Consider the following 22,678-nt stretch of genomic DNA (forward strand, 5'->3'; position numbering starts at 1 on the left):
TCATAACTGATAGTTATTATTTCCCTCCTGCATCAACCATTCCAAATTGCACCCAATAATAGAGGCTTTCTGTTAGTGCTGGCATCCTCTCCTGCTCTCAAAGCAGCATGATCTTGACAAACACTTTTTGAAGATTTGGTCCAACCTGAGATAAACCTGTCTCCTTCCCCACATGCTACACATGGTAATACCTTTACTTTTTGACGATGGTTAAAGAAAAGGGATGGCCCAAAAAGAAGAAAAAGGAGAAGGACAGAAGGGAAATGAAGGGCAGGGAGAAAGAGACCCGGAGGGAGACTCACAGGAAAAGAGAAAAACGCAGGCACACAGCAAAAGGAGGAAGCACAGAAAGAAGAAAAATAGGAGCGCCTGGGTGGCTCAGTTGGTCGAGTGTCCAGCTTCGGCTTGGGTCATGATCTCGTGGTTTGTGAGTTCAAGCCCTGCGTCGGGCTCTGTGCGGACAACCTAGAGCCTGCTTCAGATTCTGTGTCTCCTTCTCTTTCTGCCCATCCCCCGCTTGTGCTCTGTCTCTCTCTCTGTCTCTCAAAAATAAATACATAAATGTAAGGAAAATAAAAAAAAAAAGAAAGAAGAAAAATAAAGTGTGAGAAAAATAAGGAGACAAATAGACATGTCAGGAGAAGGGTAAGACTGGAAAGAAAACTGGAATATTCTTGATCTCTAAACTCCACTGGAAAATGGAAGATGCTGGAATTGAATTTCCCTTTCTCCAAGGGAGTCTAGAAGTCCCAGACAATCTTTGCCTCTCTCCCTGGTTGACCAGAGAGCCAGAGAGCCGCAGCGAGCTGAGGAGTAGGAGCTGCTTTTCAAGAGTTCCTTCCCCTTGGTTGGTTGGTGCTGTGGGTGCCAGCTACTCCCACCGGTGGCCTCGGGGACTTGGCGTTCCCCGGCACAGGAAGTGTGGCTCCTGTGGCAGGACAGCCAAAGATCAGAAGCAGGAGCTACTGCGGAGCAGTTCCTAATTTTCGTGCCAGCAGCCAGGCCAGTAGCTCTTAAAATGGGGCCCTTGGGACTTGTGCCAGTCCTGGTACTATTCATCCTCCTGGGGAGAGTCCAGGAGCCTGAGCTGGTTGAGGGGTTGCTTGGCAGTAAGTATCAGGGACTAGCCCTCCCAGCGGAAAAATGGAAGTTTCTGGGAGGGAGAAACAAAGAATTCTACAGAGGAGGAACACTTCCACCTTCAGCCTGGGACCCTGGGCAGGAGAAATGGGAGATATTCTCAGTCCTTCTCTCAGACCCCAAACTCCTGGTCAGATGCATTCCACGAGCACAGGGACCTGAGTCTGTAGCAACGGACTCCCCACTGTCATTATGAGAGGGATTCCTTCTAGACCAGGGGGCCATAAGATGGACTAAAAAGGTGCTGGAACCTTATGGACCTTTCCTATAAGAAAGATCCCCCCCCCCAGCACCACCCTTAGCAGCTTTAAATCTCCCAGTTGCAGCCCCAAAAGTCTCCCCATACCCACACCCCCAGAAGGTCCTTGCTTTTGGAGTAAAGAATGGTCTCTGGAAGTCCCTTGAAATGCGGAAATATGAAGATCCCTTAAGTAGCAGCTAAAATACACTGAGCACTCAGCAGTGAAGCCATACATTGCAGGTTCAAATCCTGGTTCCTCTCCTCAGTAGCTGTGTGTGACCTTGGAAAGGTTCACATAACCTGCCTGTGCTCCAGATTCCTCTGTTTATAAAATGTGGATATTGATAGGACTCACCCATAGAGGTGTCATGAGAATTAAGGAGAAAAGGACAAGGGCACAGTAAGCATCTCGTTAATATTAGTTATCATTATTACGCCCCAGGCAGCTTGACGATGGCTTACAAGATTTGTCGCCTAATCCTCAAACCGACTCTATAGGCAGATGAAAGAGGCAAGGTCCAGAGATGATGCCTGTCATACTAAGGGTTACACAGAATTCAAAGTCCAGCCACTTGACTCCACAAACGGAGGTCTCAGTCACCTGGAGGAGCTACAGCACTCTTGCCCCCACCCAGGGAACATCCAAATACAAGAAAGCCAAGTGACCAGAGTAGTCCTTGTGGAGAGCATCCTATGAGTGGTGGGGTTGGGGGTAGGGCTGGGTGTAGGTACTACATGGTGAGTCGTTATCGGGTTGGGAGTGGGGACAGTGGTGTGAAAATCCTGTGCCATCTAAAGGTCACTACCTTCTGGGGACGATGAAGTGAAAAAAGGCTTCTCTAACTCTGCAGTGGTGCTCTGGGCCTGGCAATGGAGGGTTCTGGCCTCCCTTCTTCCCTTGTTTTCTCCCTCAGAGAAGTGTCCCGAAAACAAACCACCATGCAGTTTCAAAGAAATCGACCACTGTGGGAGGAAAAAACGTTGCTCGGGGAAGATGAAGTGTTGCAAGTTTAACTGTGCAAAGAAATGTGTAGACCCCGATGAAGGTAACACACAAACTCCCTGAACTATCCAGTGCCCTCACTCCTGACCTGCACTCTCTGCCCATCAGCACTGGCATTGCTGGACCCCTCTCCTTGAATGATGGCTGGTCTCTGACCAAGAGTCTGGATGCATCTTCTGCCTGACACAAATCCTAGCAGTGCTGGACTGGGATGGAGTTTATTTCTTTTCTCCCCTATTTAGGTATGTGGTGTGAGTAACAGAGATTTTCCTTCATGGGCGTTAGTTTCCCCATGTGTAAGAAAGATACAGGCATTAGACCACATGGTCCCTTGGCTATACTTCTGCGATCCTCTGAGATGTCAAGGAACCACGGAGGTCCTATCAAATGCCAACATGGCATCAGGAGATATGATAGCTCTAAGAAACAAGTATCTTTCCAGGCCTCTTTGTCTATATAAATCCAGGATGCCTTCCCTAACCATTTTTGACCTCCTACACTCTTTCTGCTGTGCCCATATGATTGAGCTCTAAAGAGAACCATCAAGGACTATTCATTCATTCATTCATTCATTCATTCATTCTTTCTTTCTTTCTTTCTTTCAACAAGTATTTGCTGGTGCCTCTTACACCCATGATGGTCTCTGCTTACTCAATATAATCCAGGGAAGCAAGAAGGTTTTCGTGGGAAAAGATCCAAGATATAAGATCAGAAAGATGGGTTGTAAGTAGGCAAAAATTGGAGGGAACAGCTTTCAGGCACAGGTAATAGTATGTGCGAAGGTCCTGTGTGAGGAGATAGCATGCTCAAGTCTAGAAAGTCTAGAGACCAGAGAGCAAGCGTGCCCATGATAAGAGAGAGAAATATGAGGATGGTAAAGCCAGGCTAGGTAGGCAAGACTCTGACAACGTTGGTTTTTGCCAGCCAGAGTAAGGGATCTTGTCTTGATCCTACAAGCAATAGAGTATTTATGTTCAAATCCCTATGTCATCTTCCTTAGGGAAGTTACCTAGCTTCTATGAGCCTCAGTTTCCTCATCTGCAAAATGAGGACCATAAGAGGACCTACCTCATAAGGTCATAGGTTAATATGCGTCAAGTGCTAAGAACTTTAATAAATACTGTTGTTATGCTTTAGACAATGAGGTTCTAAAGAACTCTATTTGTACTTTGTAGTATTGTGAACAAAATGGTTACTCAATAAGTATTTCTTGAAGTGCAAGATATATATTCCTAAAGCATCCTCTCAGTGCCAAATTATCTGCTAGGAACTGGTGTGCCAAAATAACATAAGGTGCAAACCTCACATTCTGATGGAGGAGTCAGAAAATATGAACAAATAATTACACAGAAGTGATCAATATGTGTGCAAGATTGAAAACAAGAAGAGCAAAAATTTAAATTTAAAAAAAGCAATAAAGGAAAGCAAAGAGTGAGGAATAGGGCCAGGAAAGACATCAAAGAGTTTGATGTCTAGGGATGGTTTTGAGGAATGAATAAGATTGCACCTAGTAAGCAAAAGAGGGATGGCACTCCAGGCATGTGCAAAAGCATGGAGGAGTATAGCAGCATAATATTTTTTAGCATGTTCATGTAGCTCTAAAAATATCATGCCTTACATTGTTCCAAGCCTATCCACAAGCCTGGAATATTCTCTAGCAAGGCAGAACCCAAAGAGTACTGCTCTGCAATCTCCCTGCAGACGTATGCAGTTTGCCCAAGGAAGTTGGCCTCTGCCTGGCCCTCATTCCACGCTGGTGGTACAACAAGGAAACCAAACGTTGCTCCAAATTCACCTATGGTGGTTGTGCTGGAAACAACAACAACTTCCAGTCTGAAGCTGTCTGCAGGTCCATCTGCCCCGATGTGTGTAAGTCCCAGGGGTCCCATCTCCCAAGCTCACTTGCACCAGTGGGAGGTCTGGGTGTTAACTGGTCCATTCCAGGAAGTTGGCAGGCCTGGAGCTGACAGAATCAGTCCAATCATGAGATAAGAATGCACCTTGCAAAGGGTAAATAGAGGACGTTTTGGGAAAGAGAAGGTGGGAATAGAAGCAGTAGTCGAAGGGAAGTTGGCAAGTAGGAGATGGAAACGGGGTGCAGAAAGTGGAAGCACAAGTGGTGGAGTGCCCAAGACCATGTCAGAAGGAGGCCCAGTGAACCAGCCCAGAGCCCAGGGCTGGCCACCATGCACCATCACCCGTCCTCTTCATTTTCCTTTTTAAGGTGATTATAGCTAGGACAACCACATGCTTTATTGACCAAACAGAGAAATTTGACAGTGAAAGGGGATGCCATTCATTACTACATTGGGATAACAGGCTTAAACTGGGTCTTGACAGGAAAAGACGGAGCACATGATCACCCTATGAACCCCCAAAATCACTCCACTTCTGTTTTCTCTTCCTGTGAAAAGATATAAATATGACCCCATCTCCTTCTTTCCATTAACTATAGGATATGGTTCCTAAGGTGAGTATGGCCCAAGCATCTCATCCTTTTCTATTCTGTTATCTTGCAGAGTCACCAACTCCCTGGGCAGGATAAAGAGAAGTAGAACAACCTCCAGAACTTGGTTGTAATCCAGGGCTCTCTCCATGTGTGCCTGACTGATGCTTCTTATTGGCTTCCTCAGCTGTCAAGACATTGGCTGCTCCAAAACTGAACCCCCGCATTTGCTTACTCTTTCCTCCAGCTCAGCTTCTTTCCAAACATAATGCCCTTTACCCTTTGGCTCCTTCTCAGTGTGAGATCCTATCTCTTCAACTCTCGGGGCCCCCATGTATCTTTCAGAAGCCACCAGTTTCCCTAATAAAGTTTTCTGTGAGGTCTGGTATCTGTGAGAATGAATAATTCACATCTACTCCTATGCAGTGTTCGGAGAACAAGAAGTCATTGGGTCCTCCAGGAACACCAAAAGAAAGAGAGAGGAGTATGGAAATCCTGCAAAATGGGAACTCTGGTGACCCTGTGGCCCTGGGAAAATTGTCATAAGATGCTTAGGAATGGAAGTAGGTTTGCTCAGATGAGGGATCATGAGGCTTGAGCTCCATCAACTTCATGGTAGATCCGTCTCCAAAAAGGCTCATAGATTCGTTCCCTGAGCTTTCAATAAAGGATACACTTCCAGAGTCCAGCACAGTCACTACAAATAGAAGGTAACTGGGGAGAGGCATGAGAGGAAGACTTAGGGAAAGCAAAGAAAAGATGCAGAAGAAGGAGGAAGAGAGGAGGGATGAAGGAGGGAAAGACACAGTTTTAAAGCAGGGACTCACAATTCTTTCACATACTTCAGTCTAGAGGTAGAGTCCACATCCTGTCCCTTTGAGTCCAGGCAAATGCTGGGACTGTTTTGACCAGGAGAGTAAAGCCAGATGATGCTGTGTGACTTCCAAAGATAGGCCAGGAAAAGTGCTCTCGATCCTCTCTGGATGCTTGTTGGGGGTGTGTGTGAAGCAGCTTCCATGTAAGAGGGTCAGCTACTCTGAGACAACCATGCTGGGGAGGCCCAATCATACACTCTGGCCGAAAGCCCCAGAAAAGCTCTACCTGAGAATCAGTGTCACGTCCCAGCCACATGAATGAGCTTCCACCAAGCAGAGCTTCAGGTGATTGTGGTCCCAGCAGATATCTGGCTGCAACCAGGTGAACACCCCAGGAGAGCACCACTGGGCTGATTCCCTCCCAAAGTACCCACCCACAAAATAGTGAGAAATAGAAAATGTTTGGGGAAATTTCGTTCGCTGCAATAGGTAGATAACTGGAACATATGGAAAGGAAGTAGAAGGAGGAGGAAGGATAAGGAGGGGAGGGATGGGGGAGAGGAAAGGCAAGGGGAAGAATGACAGGGGTCCCCAAAGGACTGGGCAAGATAAGAAGGTGCCAGGCTTGAGGATTGAGCCCCACAGCAGGAGGTTTGGCCACCACCGCACACCAAAACCTGGATGTATCTTTTGAGTAAGTGCATTGTTTTGTACAACTTGAATCAAGAGGCTCTAATGAAAGTCTGGGGTCTGCTTACTGTTCAGTAATTCCTTTCCTCTCCACATCCCTCAGTTTCACCTTCTTTAAAAAGGGCTGGTTAAACTGTTGGGTATTTCTGAAAATGCTATTGACAAACACTTACATTAGGTCATTTGGGGTGGGCAGGGGCTGTCTAAAATACAGCTCCTTCAGGCCTTGCAGACACCATCCAGCCACAATTGACCCCACCGTGTTCTTCCATATCAAGGTGGAATGCAACCCTTTGGGCCACATGTCCTTCCAGCTGTTTGCAGACACAGTACCAAAGATAGCAGAGAACTTTTGTGCTCTGAACACTGGGGAGGAAAAAAATAGGTGATAAAGTTTTCTCCTTTCACTGGATTATTTTGGGACTATTGGCCAGGGTGGAGACTTTACTTCCCACGCCATAATGGCACTGGCAGCTAGTCTGTCTATAAGGGGAGAAATCTGATGGTTAGAATTTCATCCTGAAGCACACAGGTCCTGGCATCTCATCCGTGGCAAATGCTGGACCCAACACAAACAATACCCAGTTTTCCATCTGCACTGCCAAGACTCAGTGGTTAGACGGCAAGCATGTGATCTTTGGCAAGGTGAAAGGAGGCATGAATATTGTGAAAGCCATGGGGCGCTTTAGGGCCAGGAATGGCACAAACAGCAAGAAGGTCACTGTTGCTGACTGTGGACAAATCTAATAAATTTGACTTGTGTTTTATCTTAACTACCAGACCATTCCTTCTTTAGATCAGGAGAGCATCCCCTCACCCCCATCTTCTTGAAATATCCTATAAGCTTTTTGTTCTTTTGTTGCAGTTCTATGGGTTTCGTATTTTCCTTACTCTCCTCCAAGTCTAGCTGGATTGCAGAGTTAACTTTATGATTATGAAATAAAAACTAAACAACAACAACAACAACAACAACAAAATAAAAATTGGGTCCTCAAGACACCATAAATATGCATTTTTAACAAGTAGTGCCAAGTGATTTTAAAGTTTCAGAATTTGTGGATTAGATGATAGTTAAGGGCCAATCCACTGATAGGGGGTGGGAAAAGGGCTTAAGAAGTATCTTGGTGCTTGCTCCTTTTACAGAAGGAGATCAGGAGAAAATATTAAAATCATTAGATGAATGTTAGAATCATTAAAAGTGGGAGCATTGGGGAAAGATTGTGTGGAAGACCCCCAAAGCCCTGCTAATCTGGCAGTTTTGCAGAGTGACCATCTAGCCAAATGGCTCCTGTGTGTGGCATCTCCCACATTTACGTGGCCCTTGCCTGCACACATCTGTGAGAGTTAGTCTCCTTTCCTGGGAAACCTCTTTGTACATCTTTATGATTCAGACCAAATTTTCAAGTCATCACTGGTTGACATCCTGTGGGAAGAACACTTATCTTGGAATAAACATATCCAAATACAAATCCCAACTTTGCCCCTGGTTGAATGTATGACCTGGTTGAGACAGGGTAGGGTGGAGGGATGCTCCTCTCAGGACCTCAGTTTCCTGTCCATGAGTCGAGGGTGATGGATTAATAATGTCAAAGAGTACTTCTCAATTTGAAGAACTATGGCTGTTCAGGTACCCAGCCAAATCTGATAAGGACCTGAAGTTTGTCCATCCCATTAGTACCTCTCAGTTCTTGATTACGTTTACATACGTGAATGACTGGAACAAAATAATTCTGCCCTAGAAGGTCCATGGACCAGAGCAGTCCTTGGAAATGGCCAGAGTGTGCTTTGCAGTTGACAGTGTCTGCTCACCTGCTGTCCTCAGGAATGAACTCAAAGCCCTCAGGGGCTGAGCGTAGGGAACACTCTACTTTACAAGGTCCTCAGTGGAAGATGCTGTGTTTTTTTGTTATCAACTATTTTCTCATTACTCTGCCCATTAGAACCCAGAGGACACCTCAAATAGAATCTTCGAGTGTTTCTCATGGTGTCATGCAGACCCAGGACCCCTTATCTTCCCTCTCCTTATTCTCTCTTGGAAGCTGTCTCCAGAGCCAGAAATGCCCAGAGGAAGCTGGAGATGATTTGGAAACTCAGGAAATGTTGAGTTCCGCAGCCCCAATAACTTTCCTTTTTATTTTTACACGTGTACAAATGGAAGCTTCTAGTAGGAAATAGACTCGCCCAAGACCTCACAGCAAATCAATAGCAAAACTGAAGTTAAAATCCAGGTTTGAAGAGTAACAAGGTGTTGCCAGATTTTACGGCCTAGTTGGAAATCAGGATGTGTCTAATGGCTCTTTGTCAGCCATTCCTACATCTTAATCCCATTCCTACAGTTGAAGAAGTCCCTACAGGGAGTCTTGATATGAGGTAAAACCAGAATTCCACTATAAAAGTTGAAAGAGCTAGACTCCCTATCAGTCAAGGTTCAGTAAAGGTCACAGAAACTATACTCAGTATCTCAAACAGAGATGATTTAATGCTGAGAATTGGTTATACGAGCACTGGCAGTGGTAGGGAGTGCGTCCATGACTCCAAGATTTGAGAGAATAAATTATTTGGGAATCTCAGACCTAGGCGCTCATAAAAGGGGCCCAGCCACAGCTGGAGCTCACGCCTCTGGCGGGACAGAGTGATGGGGGCTGTGTGGCTGGGACTCAGTCTTCTAAAATGCACTGTGACTGGCGTTCAGACCTCCGAGGGGAACCTGGCTCAGAGAGTGCTGGGCCCACTGGGTTGGGAGGTGCATCCAGCTGGTGCTGGCGTGTCTGGGGAGGTGCAATACATGTGGCTTCAAAACTGCCAAAAGGATCCAGAAGCTGGAGGTGTAACTGGTTTTTGCTGTTGGAGACATGCTGACTGGAGCCAGAAACAGGAAGAAAAATCCCATTTCCCCTCATTTCTTTCTTTCTTTTTTTTAAACCAGGTAAAATTTATTTATTTGTTTGTTTGTTTGTTTAAAAAATTTATTTTCAAGTTAGCTAACATACAGTGTACTCGTGACTTCAGGAGTAGAACCCAGTGATTCATCTCCTACATATGACACCCAGTGCTCATCCCAAAAAGTGCCCTCTTTAATGCCCATCACCCATTTAATCCAGGCCCCCACCCCAGAAACCCTCACTTTATTCTCTGTATTTAAGAGTCTCTTATGGTTTGCCTTATCTCTATTTTTATCTTATTTTTCCTTCCCTTCCCCTATACTCATCTGCTGAGTTTCTCAAATTCCACATATGAGTGAAATCACATGATAACTGTTTCTCTGATTGGCTTATTTCATTTGGCATAATACACTCCAGTTCCATCCACGTCATTGCAAATGGCAAGATTTCATTATTTTTGATCGCTGAGTAGTGTTCTATTGTGTGTATATATACCACTTCTTTTGTATCCATTCATCAGTCAATGGACATTTGGGTTCTGTCCATAATTTGGCTCTTGTGGATAGCGCTGCTATAAACATGGAGTGCATGTGCCCCTTCAGGTCTGCATCTTTGCATCCTTTGGATAGATACCTAGTAGTACAATGGCTGGTTCTTAGGGTAGTTCTATTTTCAATTGTGATTGATTCTTTGATGTCTCTTTCTGTTGCCTCATCTCCCCTCATTTTACTTTTTCCCCTCAATTTCTTCTATGTGTCTCCCATGCAGAGTGTAACTAGGCGCAACTGACAAAAGAATGAGGGAAAACTCAGTTTTCACAGTCCCACTGGCTGCATCACAGAGAAGAGTGTGAAAGGATGGGCTTACAGCCGAGAGACAGTAGGTAGTTACTAGCATAAGCACTCTCCCTTGAAGCCTCTCTTGCAGCTATGAAGTAGGTACTTATCGTGGGCTCAGCCAATCAGACACTCCCACATTGAGCAGACACTGAACTAGGAGCCAGTAGGCAAGGAAGCAAGGCCAATGGAGAATTCGTTCTGATGGCAACAGTGACAACAGACAGCCTCACACTTTTTCTGGGAACAGTACTGGCAGGGATGATGGTGATGGCATTGATGGGGCAAGACAGTACAAGTGCTCAGTGTTCTGTTCACTGTGGCTCCAACTTTGCAGCCTTCCTTGTTCCCAGCCATTCTCCTAGTCTTATTTTCCAGTCCTGATGGTGATCCTGTGAACTACCCCAATTTTTTAAAAATAAATTTCCTTCCTGCTCAAAATAACCAGAGTTGCATTTGCAATTAGAAATGCTGATGGATACGGTGAAGATGGTACCTGGAGGGGACTTTGAGCCTAAAAGTCTGAATGAGCACAAGAGACCTTTTTTCTTGCCAGAGAGTTTGTCACCCTTATGTGATGTGTCCAGTGGAGTCCTTCCCCATTATTGGTTCCTGAAGCTTGTCATCATATGCTGTGGACCCCATATTCCTCTGAGTTAAATTTTACCTTGGAAGAGGTGCCCTTTAGAACATGGATGTCCAGAAGTGTGCAACACCGAGGTCATTTACTATCTTACTTTCTCATTGGAAAGATCTAATTATCAGAAAGAATTGGAGCTTGAGTGAGAAACAGAGAGAACATTCTCTCCAAAATAACAGGGTAAAGCTAGACTAGTTCCATAAACAGTAGAGAAGTTTTGGGCTTGAGGAACTCTTCTGTAAAGCTGACCCCAGCCCTTATTTTCTGTGCAATAACGAGCCAATCAGTCTCTTCTCTGGGCCCCAGTTACCACACCTGAACCACTGGGAAAGACAAAGAAAGGATCTCCCCCCATAGACTCACCTGAGGATCTCATCCTTCCCACCTCCAGTGATGTTCAAAAACATATTAGTGGTGGTATTGATGGGAGAAGGGTGGATCTGTGCAGAGCCACAGAGGCGTCAGTAAAACATACCGTAGACCACACACCTCCCAGGAAGACCTGAGGCTCCAAGCCCTTGTTCTACGTCTTCCTCTCACCAAATGAGTTGCACTCCGTGGGGATAACATATCGGGAAGGATCAACAGAGTCCATATAACTGTCATTGTCTCCTAAATCTTCCTCTTGGATTTCTTAAGACATAAATTGACTCTAAAAGTGATTAACCTTATTTTTGCCCTCTGGACATTTATTTGGGGCATAAATAAGGTAAAAATATTAATCAACTCATTTGGTATGTGCATGCTTATGATAAATGTATTCATTATATGTACAAGCATGTCTTCTCTCTAAGCCTTGGTTCCCCTGTTCTATAAAATGAGTATGGCAATAAAATCTATTCCAAGGACTTTTTATGAGAATGTGATAAGACAAGGTAGAAATCTCCCTGACATATAGTTAGTGCTCAAGTGTTGTTAGTCTCCTTTCCTTTCTAGATAAGAGAAAGGTTATATGGAGGTTAGAATATAAATGGGGAAACTTCATTCTTCTAAAATTCCATCCAGTTTACTTCCCCTATCCCCATACCACCCAAATCAAATGGGTCTCAGTCAAAAGTAATTTAATTAATTATTTACACACATACAGACATACACATACACACATGCATGCATACACATATAGTTGATGTGGGGTTAGTAAGAGTCCTTTGATAAGTATAAGAGGTGGATAACCAGCAAGAACCTGCCAGCTTCTCTAATGTGCACTTAATAAATCTTAAACTTGCCCTCCATCTTCTGGAATCACAGTAACCCTGCACCCAATCACCTGAGAAAGGGCCAAGTTACTGAGTCATGGTCAAAGATCCCCCAGGACAAGCAGGTACAGTGTGCCTGGTTTTCAAAGTCCAGTGCCTCCCACGCCCACCCACAAAGGCTGTACAGCAAAAAAAATTACAGGTACACCTTGTCAAGTACTGCCCTCACTGCATGGAGTTCTTATCATGCTGCTAATGTTAGAAATGTTTTTTAATTTAAAAAGTACTTACGTCCATAATTCTTCTGCAGGGTTTCCTAACCTTGGCAGTACTGATATTGGGGCACAGACAATTCTGTGTGGTAGGGCTGTTCTGTACATTGGATGATGTTTAGTAGCATGCCTGGCCTTTACCAGTAGGTCCCTTCCCACCCCGGAGTTGTGTCAATCAAAAGTCTCTAGACATCACCAAGTGTCCCTGGAGGGAGCAGAATTGCCCCTCTCCAGATGAAAACTGCTCTTCTGTATAGTATGTTAAAAGACCAATTCTTACTTCTAGGCCAGCTACTCTAGAAGTGGGAGCACCCTGGTAAGTTCTCACAAAGGAGCAATCCTGCCTTTCCTCTGCCTGAATGGCGAATGCCAGGCTGTGCACTCCCTGGGCGCCTCCTTCTGCCATTATTTTGGTTTCTGATGAACTGACTTAACCACCTGAGAGAGCTAAGGAAAGAGATCCCAGGAACAATGCTGGCGAACCACCAAAGTACAAAAGAAGATGAATCCCAGAGATGTTGCTATGTAGATATGCATCTCCTCTGAAGAGGAGATAAATAGGAAATAAAGGTAGAGGAAGCAGTGAAAATCGGCAGGTGGAGGGAGTTTACCAACCATTTTGTAAACTACAGTTGGGAGAAGCAGTGCCCAAAGGATGAGTATCATAGCTTCAGCGCATTTCAAGAGAAGGAAGAGCTACTAGTGATAAGAAAAATGTGTAACACTTGTCTTTAGGGACCAAGCATGGTCCTGATCTGGTTAGCACCTCATTTCCAGAAAGGCTTCATGACCCCACACACACACCTGCAAATGGCATGTGCCTTTGTGTGCATTTACAATGAATGATGCAATTACAGTTGCATGTTCATTGAACACTTGTGCCAGATTCTGGGAAGCAAGCCAAACCAGCATAATTCACTTCAATGTATATGTGAGAAAACTGAGGGTCAGAGAGGTTAAATAGTTTGCCCAAGTTCAAGAGCCTCTGGACTCAAAAGCACAACCTCAGACTTCAAATCCAAGGCTCATTAAATCCCACTAAAGCATGCCAGCTTTGTCTTCTGAAAAATCAAATCTCTGGAGGATCCAGGAAAGGAGGTGGGTGGGGATTGTGCTGGACTCTGGTGATTGGACATGTGGTTAGACAAATGATTCTCTAGCCCAAACAAAGTTGGGCCCTCTTTGCACACTGTGCTTTTGATATTTCTGTTTAGATATACTGAGTCTGCATCTTCTCCAAGTAAGTGGTTGTTTCTGACCTCTGGACAATGTATGTGTTGTTCCAACAATTCCTTGGCATCCCCAGAGGGAAGGGAGAGAGCACCTAAGACTATGCCCGGCACATTATGGGAGCTCAGTAGGTGTCTGTTGAATGAATGATACAAGAACATTGGAGCTGGACAGGCCAGGGTCCCAGTCCTGACTGTGAAACCTGCTATCCATGTGACAACAGTCAAAGTAGTTTAACCTCTCCTTGTGTATAAGATGGGTTTTAAGCTTTGTGGGAATCCTATGTTGATTCAAGAGAGGTAATGTGTGAAAAGTATTCTATATGGTCCCTGGAAAGATAAGGCACTCAACAAATGGTAGCAGTTGTTTTATTGTTGTTAAAGGGGCTTCCACCCTGAAGTGTAGTAAAGTGACCTTAGATAAAATCGGATCAGATAAGGCCTAAGGAGAAAGGCAGAGCTGTGCTTTGGTTGGACACTATGTTCTAGGGGTGGCCCAACCTTGTAAATAGCAGAAGTTAGGGGTAAATTAGCTGCACATGGAGCTAGGCTACTCCCATTCTGTCCCCTTTCCCCTTCAAATGCCAGTCCCAGGTAGGGCCACAGGCTGGGTGGCAGCTTGCAGCTCCAGGTCTCTCTCCCATTCCTCCTGCTTCTCACCCTCTGCCAAGAACCTCAATCAGCATTAGGACAAAGTTGGTACGGAATGTTAGAGCTTCAAGAATAGCCTCAGAAGGGGGTTGGGGAAAATGAGTGATGGGCATTAGAGGGCATGTGTTGGGATGAGCACTGGGTGTTATATGTAAGTGATGAATCACTGGAATCTACTCCCGAAGCCAAGACTACACTGTATGTCAGCGAACTTGAGGCAAAAAAAAAAAAAAAAAAAAAAAAAAAAAAAAGAATAGCCTGGGAATAGGGCAGGGGTCCAGCATCACAGAGAGAGTCCATTTCTTAACTTATAGGATAGGGAGTCAATTCAATTCACTTCATCAAATATATGTTCATCAAATATATGTGTACACTATGCCAGGCACTGTCCTAGGTGCTGAGGCTAAAGCAATGAGCAAAACAAAGACCCTGCCTTTGTGGAATTCATATTTCAGTGGGAGAGAAACAGACAATACATAATACACATAATAGATGGTAAATGTGCTATAGAGAAAAGAACAAGTAGAATAGGGTGAGGGGTATTCAAGTCCAGAATGGGGTTGGTGGCAAGCAAGATGAGATGAAGAAGGGGGAGATAGGAGTCAAAATTTGAAGGTGAGGGGCTTAGCCAAGTCAGACCTACTTGTAGCAGAATGCTCCTTTCTGGACTTTCAGAATGCTTCTTTGCTGAATCTTAAAATCTGCAAATGGAACTGAGGGAGATGAAATGCACTCTATCCAAGATCACTGGAAATGAGGACAGTTAGCAGTAGTTTCCAAGATTTTTGAGCAGCCAGTAAGATTCCCTTTAAAAACTCTTATAATGTTTACAGAAGCACTATCAACAGTAGCCAAAGTATGGAAAGAGCCCAAATGTCCATCGATGGATGAATGAATAAAGAAGATGTGGTGTATATATACAATGGAATATTACTCGGCAATCAAAAAGAATGAAATCTTGCCATTTGCAATTACATGGATGGAACTGGAGGGTATTATTCTAAGTAAATTAGTCAGAGAAAGACAAAAATCCTATGACTTCACTCATATGAGGACTTTAAGAGACAAAACAGATGAACACAGGGAAGGGAAACAAAAATAATATAAAAACAGGGAGGGGGACAAAACAGAAGAGACTCATAAATATGGAGAGCAGAGGGTTCAGGAGGGGTTGTGGGAGGGGGGATGGGCTAGATGGGTAAGGGGCACTAAGAAATCTACTCCTGAAATCATTGTTGCACTATATGCTAACTAATTTAGATGTAAATTTTAAAAAATAAAAAAATTAAAAAATCTTATTATAATAAATCATTATAAAAGTAATGCCTACATTTTATAGAAAATTCAGGGGCGCCTGGGTGGTGCAGTCAGTTAAGCGTCCGACTTCAGCCAGGTCACGATCTCGCGGTCTGTGAGTTTGAGCCCCGCGTCAGGCTCTGGGCTGATGGCTCAGAGCCTGGAGCCTGCTTCCGATTCTGTGTCTCCCTCTCTCTCTGTTCCTCCCCCGTTCATGCTCTCTCTCTCTCTGTCCCAAAAATAAATAAAAGTTGAAAAAAAAATTTAAAAAAAAATTCAAACATACAAAACTCTAAGGGAGAACATTAAAAATTCAAAGTCAAAATATTATCTTCCAGGAGAGGAGCCAAGATGGCGGAACAGCATGGAAGTTTTTTGTCTGTTTTGCATCCAGGAAATACAGCCAGACCAACACTAAACCATCCTGCACACCTAGAAAACTGATTGGCGGATTAACACAACAATCTGCACAACCTGAACCACAGAACTCAGCAGGTATGCAGCACGGAGAGGGAGCAAGAAGCTGCAAAAGGTAGGAAACGCTTTTGCAGGCGGAGAGAGGACGGACACTGGGTGGGGGAGAATACGGGAAAAGCACCCTTCCCCAAAAGCAGCTGGAGAGAAAGTGGAAAATTAGAAACAGCCGCAGGGACTAAACTAAAAAAAGGGAGAAAGGAGAGGGTTTAAATTCCATGAAGACTGTAAACAAGGGGAGCGCAAAGGCTGCAACTCCACAGCTCGATACCTGGCGGTGTTCTGGTGGGAAGGGCGAATTCCCAGGAAGAGAGTCGGGTCCGGGAGGTTCTCGGGCCACACGGGGAAAAGTGGTTCCACGGCTGGAAGGACATTTGGTAGAGACGGTTGAAGCCACTTGGTCCCAGCAGACCCCGGATGGCAGCCACATTCGCTGGTGCTGGGGCAAGGTCGTTAAGGGTGAAGCCTGGTGCCAGATTTGTGTTGTGATTTTCCATAATCCCTGAAACGCTGCTGCTACACTGTCTTGCGAACTTTTTCTGGGCCGGGCTGGCACCTGGCCGCAGTCTCGGGGCACCGGCAGCAGCAGGGTCCAGCAAGCGTTCCTGGGTGCAGCCGACATTCGGCCATTGCTTGGTAAGCCCCTCCCACAGAGGGGCAGAACGGGTGAAAGCCGCAGTCCTTCAGAAGTAAGGGGCCGGGGAAAACAGCTGCATCTGAGACAAAACTCGGGAGAGAGGTACTGCCTGGGGCCTGGTCACAGACAGTGAAAAAGCGGGGAGTGGATGAGAGCTGAAGACAGGACGGGTGCGCGATTGTTGATCCGGGAGAACAGAAATTGCTGGGTGGCGCCATGGCACCACTTCCACGCATGCGCATACGCACCTCCAAGCGTGGCAACAATCCACCCCAGTAGGCTAGCAGCACCATCTAGTGGAGAGCGGAGCTGTTACACTGAGCCCCGCCCAACTGGGCCAACTGCGCTCTTCAAGAACACAAGTCTCACTGCCGGCTTAGTTTATGGACTAAAAAGCGCTACATAGACTGACTTCTAGGGGAAAACGAAGCAATTTCAGTCCTACTTCAACCTGTTAGCAGGTTCATCTATGCAATTTCTTTCTTTTTTTTTTTTCTTTTTCTCTTTTACACTTCTTCTCTTTCTTGAATACAGGAAGAGAAAAAATTCATTTTTATTTTCAGTTTTTATTAAAATATTTTTCTTTAATTTTTATTACTATATTTTTTACTTTTGTGTAAATTTTTTCAAATCCTATTTTACTTCCATCACTTTATTTTAGTCTACTTCATTGTACTCACCTTTTCAAATTTTCAAACAATTTCCTTTTTTCTTTCTTTTTCTTTTTTTCTCTTTTTTGTTTCCTTTCTTTTTCTTGAATGCAGAAAGAGAAAAACTTCATTTTTACTTTCAATTTCTATTTAAAATATTTTTATTTAATTTTTTACTATATTTTTGCTTTTATGTAAATTTTTTCAAATTCTATTTTCAAGCAATTTCCTTTTTTTCCTTTCTTTTTCTTTTTTTCTCTTTTTTGTTTCTTTTCTTTTTCTTGAATGCAGAAAGAGAAAAACTTCATTTTTACTTTCAATTTCTATTAAAAATATTTTTATTTAATTTTTTAACTATAGTTTTGCTTTTATGTAGATTTTTTCAAATTCTATTTTACTTCCATCATTTTATTGTAGTCTACTACAGTGTATTCACTTTTTCAAATTTTCAAACGATTTCTTCTTTTTCTTTTTTTATCTTTTCTCTTTTTTGTTTCTTTTCTTTTTTCTTAAATACAGAAAAAGCAAAAATTCATATTTATTTTTAATTTTTATTAAAAATATTTTTCTTTAATGTTTTTTTCTACTATATTCTTTACTTTTGTGTATATTTTTTCAAATTCTATTTTACCCCATCATCTCATTTTAGACTACTTCAGTATATCCATTTTTTAAAATTCTCAAACAATTTCCTTTTTTTCCTTCCCCCACTTTTTTTTCTCTAATCTGTCAAACCACTTTCAACACCCAGACCAAAACACACCTAGGATCTAGCATCATCTATTTGATTTGTGTGTGTGTGTGTGTGTGTTTAATTTTTAATTTTAATTTTTTTAATTTCAATTTTTCTACCTCATTAATTCCTTTTCTCCCTTCAAAATGACAAAACAAAGGAATTCACCCCAAAAGAAAGAGCACAAAAAAACGACAGCCAGGGACTTAACCAACGCAGATACAAGCAAGATGTCTGAACCAGAATTTAGAATCACAATAATAAGAATACTAGCTGGAGTTGAAAATAGACTAGAATCCCTTTCTGTGGAGATAAAAGAAGTAAAAGCTAGTCAGGATGAAATAAAAAATGCTATAACTGAGCTGCAATCATGGATGGATGCCGCAGTGGCAAGGATGGATGAGGCAGAGCAGAGAATCAGTAACATAGAGGACAAACTTAAGGAGAATAATGAGGCAGAGAAAAAGAGGGAGACTAAGGCAAAAGAGCATGATTTGAGAATTAGAGAAATCAGTGACTCATTAAAAAGGAAGAACATCAGAATCATAGGGTCCCAGAAGAGGAAGAGAGAGAAATAGGGGTAGAAGGGTTATGTGAGCAAATCATAGTGGAAAAATTTCCTAACCTGAGGAAAGACACATACATCAAAATCCAGGAAGCACAGAGGACCCCCATTAGATTCAACAAAAACCGACCATCAACAAGGCATATCATAATCAAATTCACAAAATACTCAGGCAAGGAAAGAATCATGAAAGCAGCAAGGGAAAAAAAGTCCCTAACCTACAAGGGAAGACAGATCAGGTCTGCAGCAGACCTATCCACAGAAACTTGGCAGGCCAGAAAGCAGTGGCAGGATACATTCAACGTGCCGAATCAGAAAAATATGCAGCCAAGAATTCTTTATCCAGCAAGGCTGTCATTCAAAATAGAAGGAGAGATAAAAAGTTTCCCAGACAAACAAAAATTAAAGGAGTTTGTGACCACTAAACCAGCCCTGCAAGAAATGTTAAGGGGGACTCTCTGAGGCAAGAAAAGATAAAAATAAATAAATAAATAAATAAATAAATAAATAAATAAATAAATAAATAAATACCAAAAGCAACAAAGATTAGAAAAGACCAGAGGACACCACCAGAAATTCCAACTCTACAAGCATCATAACGGCAATAAATTCATATCTTTCAGTACTCACGCTAAACGTCAATGGACTCAATGCTCCAATCAAAAGACAGAGTAACAGAATGGATAAGAAAACAGGATCCATCTATATGCTGTTTACAAGAGACCCACTTTAGACCTAAAGACACCTTCAGATTGAAAACGAGGGGATGGGGGGCGCCTGGGTGGCTCAGTCGGTTGAACGTCTGACTTTGGCTCAGGTCATGATCTCTGTTTGTGAGTTCAAGCCCCGCATCGGGCTCTGTGCTAACAAACAGCTCAGAGCCTGGAGCCTGCTTTGGATTCTGTGTCTCCCTCTCTCTCTCTCCCCCTCCCCTGCTCATGCTCTGTCTCTCAAAAATAAATAAATGTTAAAAAAAATTAAAAAAAAAAAAAAAGAAAAGAAAATGAGGCAATGGAAATCCATCTATTATGCTAATGGTCAACAAACGAAAGCCAGAGTAGGCATACTTATATCAGACAATCTAGACTTTAAAATAAAGACTGTTTCAAGAGATGCAGAAGGGCATTATATCATAATCAAGGGGTCTATCCACCAAGAAGACCTAACAATTGTAAACGTTTATGTGTCAAATGCGGAAGCACCCAAATATATAAAGCAATTAATCATAAACATAAAGAAACTCATTGATAGTAATACCATAATAGTAGAAGACTTCAACACCCCATTCACAGCAAAGGACAGATCATCTAATCAAAAAATCAACAAGGAAACAATGACTTTGAATGACGCACTGGACCAGATGGACTTAACAGATACATTCAGAACATTTCATCCTAAAGCAGCGGAATATACATTCTTCTCCAATGCACATGGAATGTTCTCCAGAATACACCACATACTGGGACACAAATCAGCCCTAAGTAAGTACAAAAAGATTGAGATCATACCGTGCATATTTTCAGACCACAACGCTGTGGAACTCGAAAACAACCACAAGAAGAAATTTGGCAAGGTAACAAATACTTGGAGACTATAGAACATCCTACTAAAGAATGAATGGGCTATAACCAAGAAGTTAAAGAGGAAACTAAAACTAACCCTAACCCATAAGAAACCGCAGGCTTTGGATTGCTCATCTGATGAAAAATTTCCAGAGGGGTGCTTAAGGTATGAGGGGCGCAAACACTGGGGACAGCAGCTCAAGGGGTCCCATCTTTGTGTGTAATGAGCTCACCCCAATAGGTCTGGTCTGGCTGGGCCTGGGGGTTGATGTCTCTGCTGCGGGGGAAATACAGAGACTTCTGAGTTTAGGACCTCTTCTCTCTGCAGGCAGGACCTACCAACGCCAAGTTGCTCTGTGGCTGAGGGGGTCGCAGCAGTTCGCCTAAGTACCACCTTTCAGAGCTGAGCAAACCAAGACCCTCACCAACACGCTGTGGCACTGAATGGAGGGTTGGCATTCTGTCAGCTGTCATTCTGTTCTTAAGCTTCCTCACCCTCTCACTTTTGCCATGACTCTGTGGTAGAATTACCAGCTGGGGCAGGAGGTGGGTATTTGTTGTGTTTGCAATGTGATTATTTCACGAGTTAGTTTCCCGAAGATGCATCCACGGGCAGAAGGCAGAGGGATCCAGGCAGCAGCCACAGAAGACAGCACAGCTGGTACATCCCCAGCTGTTGAAGCATCTGTCAGCAGTTGCACGGAGCGGTGGGGATGGGGGTGGGGTGTGGGGTGGGGTGGGGGGGAACTCAAGACACTAGATGAAGACACAGGAACAAAAAGGCGTTTCTTCCCTGCCCCGTGGCGGTAGTGTAACCGCTCTCCCTGCTCCCACATCGCCCTCTAGAGTCTATTCTTAACGTAACAACCTGAAAGATCGTTTCAAACACAAGTCAGATCGGGGCACATCTCTGCTCAGACCCCTCCCGTGGCTCCTAAATTCCCTAGAATAAAAGCCAAAGTCTCTGCGGTGACCACAGCGCCCTCCATAATCTGTGCCCACGCTACCTCCCTGAGCTCATCTCCCCTCGTGCCCCTGACCCCTCATTTACTCCAACCACGTTAGCCTCCTGGACCATCCTCAAATACTCAGAGCACACTCTGACCTCAGGTCCTTAGTCCTGGAAGTTTCCTGGGTCTGAACCGCTCTTCCATGGATTGTCACATGGCTCATACTCAACTCAGTACTTGAATGATGCTTGATGAAAGACCTTCCCTGAACACCCTCTGCAAAGAAACCACACCCACCTCAACCCCCACCTTGGGGTTCACCAGTCCTCTTACCCATCTTTGAGTTATCACTTGACATGATATACATGGTAAACATGAGTTCATTCACACACACACACACACACACATGAACACACATACACATGCACACACACATACACACAGACACAGATACATACACACACGCACACAACCTCCTTGGTACCAACCTCCCACCATCTATACATAGTAGGCACTCAATAAGTATTTCCTGGGTGAGCAAATGCCTCTGCTTATGTTGTTCCTCAGTCAGGGCTATCCTCTACTGGCCTGTTTTTAGAACTTCAGTTTTTTGTGTGTAACCTCCTATTATCCATCCAACCCAAAGCCTGCGCTTTCCTGCTGAACAGATGCTTGTTTCCGCAGATGCTTGTTCCGCAGAACAGCCCTTGGGACTGGAGATGGGGCGCAGAGGCATCAGCAAAGCAGTTTGTTGCTGAAGTGAGAGAAAGTAAAGGCAGGAAGAAACTCTGCCCTGAACTCTGGGGGTGGGGGAGGGGGTCAACAGGACCGAGGGGTTCTGGGAGGTTCCACGAGAGTGACAGTCCCATCTGGAGCCAGCAGTTTACCAGGACTCCTGGCCCTGGGAGCCACCACCACCCCGCCCCCCCCCCCCCCCCGAGCCAAACTAAGCATGGCTGTGGTCTGGCTACATAATAAATAGCTCATCGAGACCTGGAAGAGGGGAGGAAGGGGCCAGTTCAGAGCAGTCCCCCCTTCTTTCCTCTTCACACCCCTCAACCAAAGACCCTCAGAGTCCCTGGCCTGCAGCAGCCACTCGGCAGCAAAAGTTGATCAGAAGAATGTGCTAGGCCGGGGGCTCCTCCAAACCCACCCATTTTCTCACGTGACCCACTCTACCCCTTAACCCTCTTTTTCCAGCAGAGTTCTTCCTGTTCATCACTGGGATCCTTGGTAACTCCAGGAACCCTGGTTCTCCCCACCTCATCTTCCCCAGGAGGCCCGTGGGCCGGGACCCCCTTGAAAAAGTCCCACCCCCACTTAAGTTTCTGGCGGAGGCCCTGAGGGTCCATCTCCCTCAGACCCCAACTCAGGGTGGCCCCGGGCAGCCTTCTCATGCAGTAAAATCTCAGCCACCAGGTCTGATATGCTGTCGGTGGCACTTCATTTGCGTTAAATCGGGAGCAGCAAATTTGCCCACTGGCCCCGGTCAGTGGGGAACTGGTAGCAGCTGCTGGAGCCCTGGGTTAGGGAAAGGAGGAGCATGAGCGATGCAGGTTTGCAGAGTGGGTGCCGGAGGGGAGAGATGGCATGCATACGAAAGGCATACCTCTGCCATCCCTGGGTTAGACGGGACCCTGCCTAGGGCTCTCTCCCCGTACAAACCTGGGGAAAGTGAGGAGAGAGTGGCGGGGGTGGCAGCCACACATTTGGTCCCATCACGGGGCTTCTACCGAGCCCATCTCTGGATGCCTTTGCTGCTGCCCGCAA

The 22,678-nt window shown here is 44.5% G+C and overlaps 1 protein-coding gene and 1 pseudogene across 1 annotated transcript; both read left to right on the forward strand.

Annotated features, from left to right (window-relative positions):
- The first annotated feature begins 502 nt into the window (after positions 1–502).
- LOC109497979 (WAP four-disulfide core domain protein 6B-like) lies at positions 503–5,218 on the forward strand. Its single transcript, XM_019826444.3, has 4 exons — positions 503–1,109; positions 2,296–2,427; positions 4,086–4,253; positions 4,904–5,218. Coding segments are annotated over exons 1-4 (393 nt in total). The 5' UTR covers positions 503–1,018; the 3' UTR covers positions 4,906–5,218.
- Positions 5,219–6,195: 977 nt separating this feature from the next.
- On the forward strand, positions 6,196–7,082 carry LOC123384677 (annotated as a pseudogene).
- The last annotated feature ends 15,596 nt before the right edge of the window (positions 7,083–22,678 follow it).

This window comes from Felis catus, chromosome A3 (assembly GCF_018350175.1).
Source record: "Felis catus isolate Fca126 chromosome A3, F.catus_Fca126_mat1.0, whole genome shotgun sequence".
Classification (NCBI taxonomy): domain Eukaryota; kingdom Metazoa; phylum Chordata; class Mammalia; order Carnivora; family Felidae; genus Felis; species Felis catus.

Coding starts and splice junctions, on each gene's coding strand:
- LOC109497979 (XM_019826444.3), top strand. CDS start 1,019: ATGGGGCCCTTGGGACTTGTGCCAGTCCTGGTACTATTCATCCTCCTG. Junction 1,110..2,295: donor GGTTGAGGGGTTGCTTGGCA/GTAAGTATCAGG, acceptor TTTCTCCCTCAG/AGAAGTGTCCCGAAAACAAA. Junction 2,428..4,085: donor ATGTGTAGACCCCGATGAAG/GTAACACACAAA, acceptor ATCTCCCTGCAG/ACGTATGCAGTTTGCCCAAG.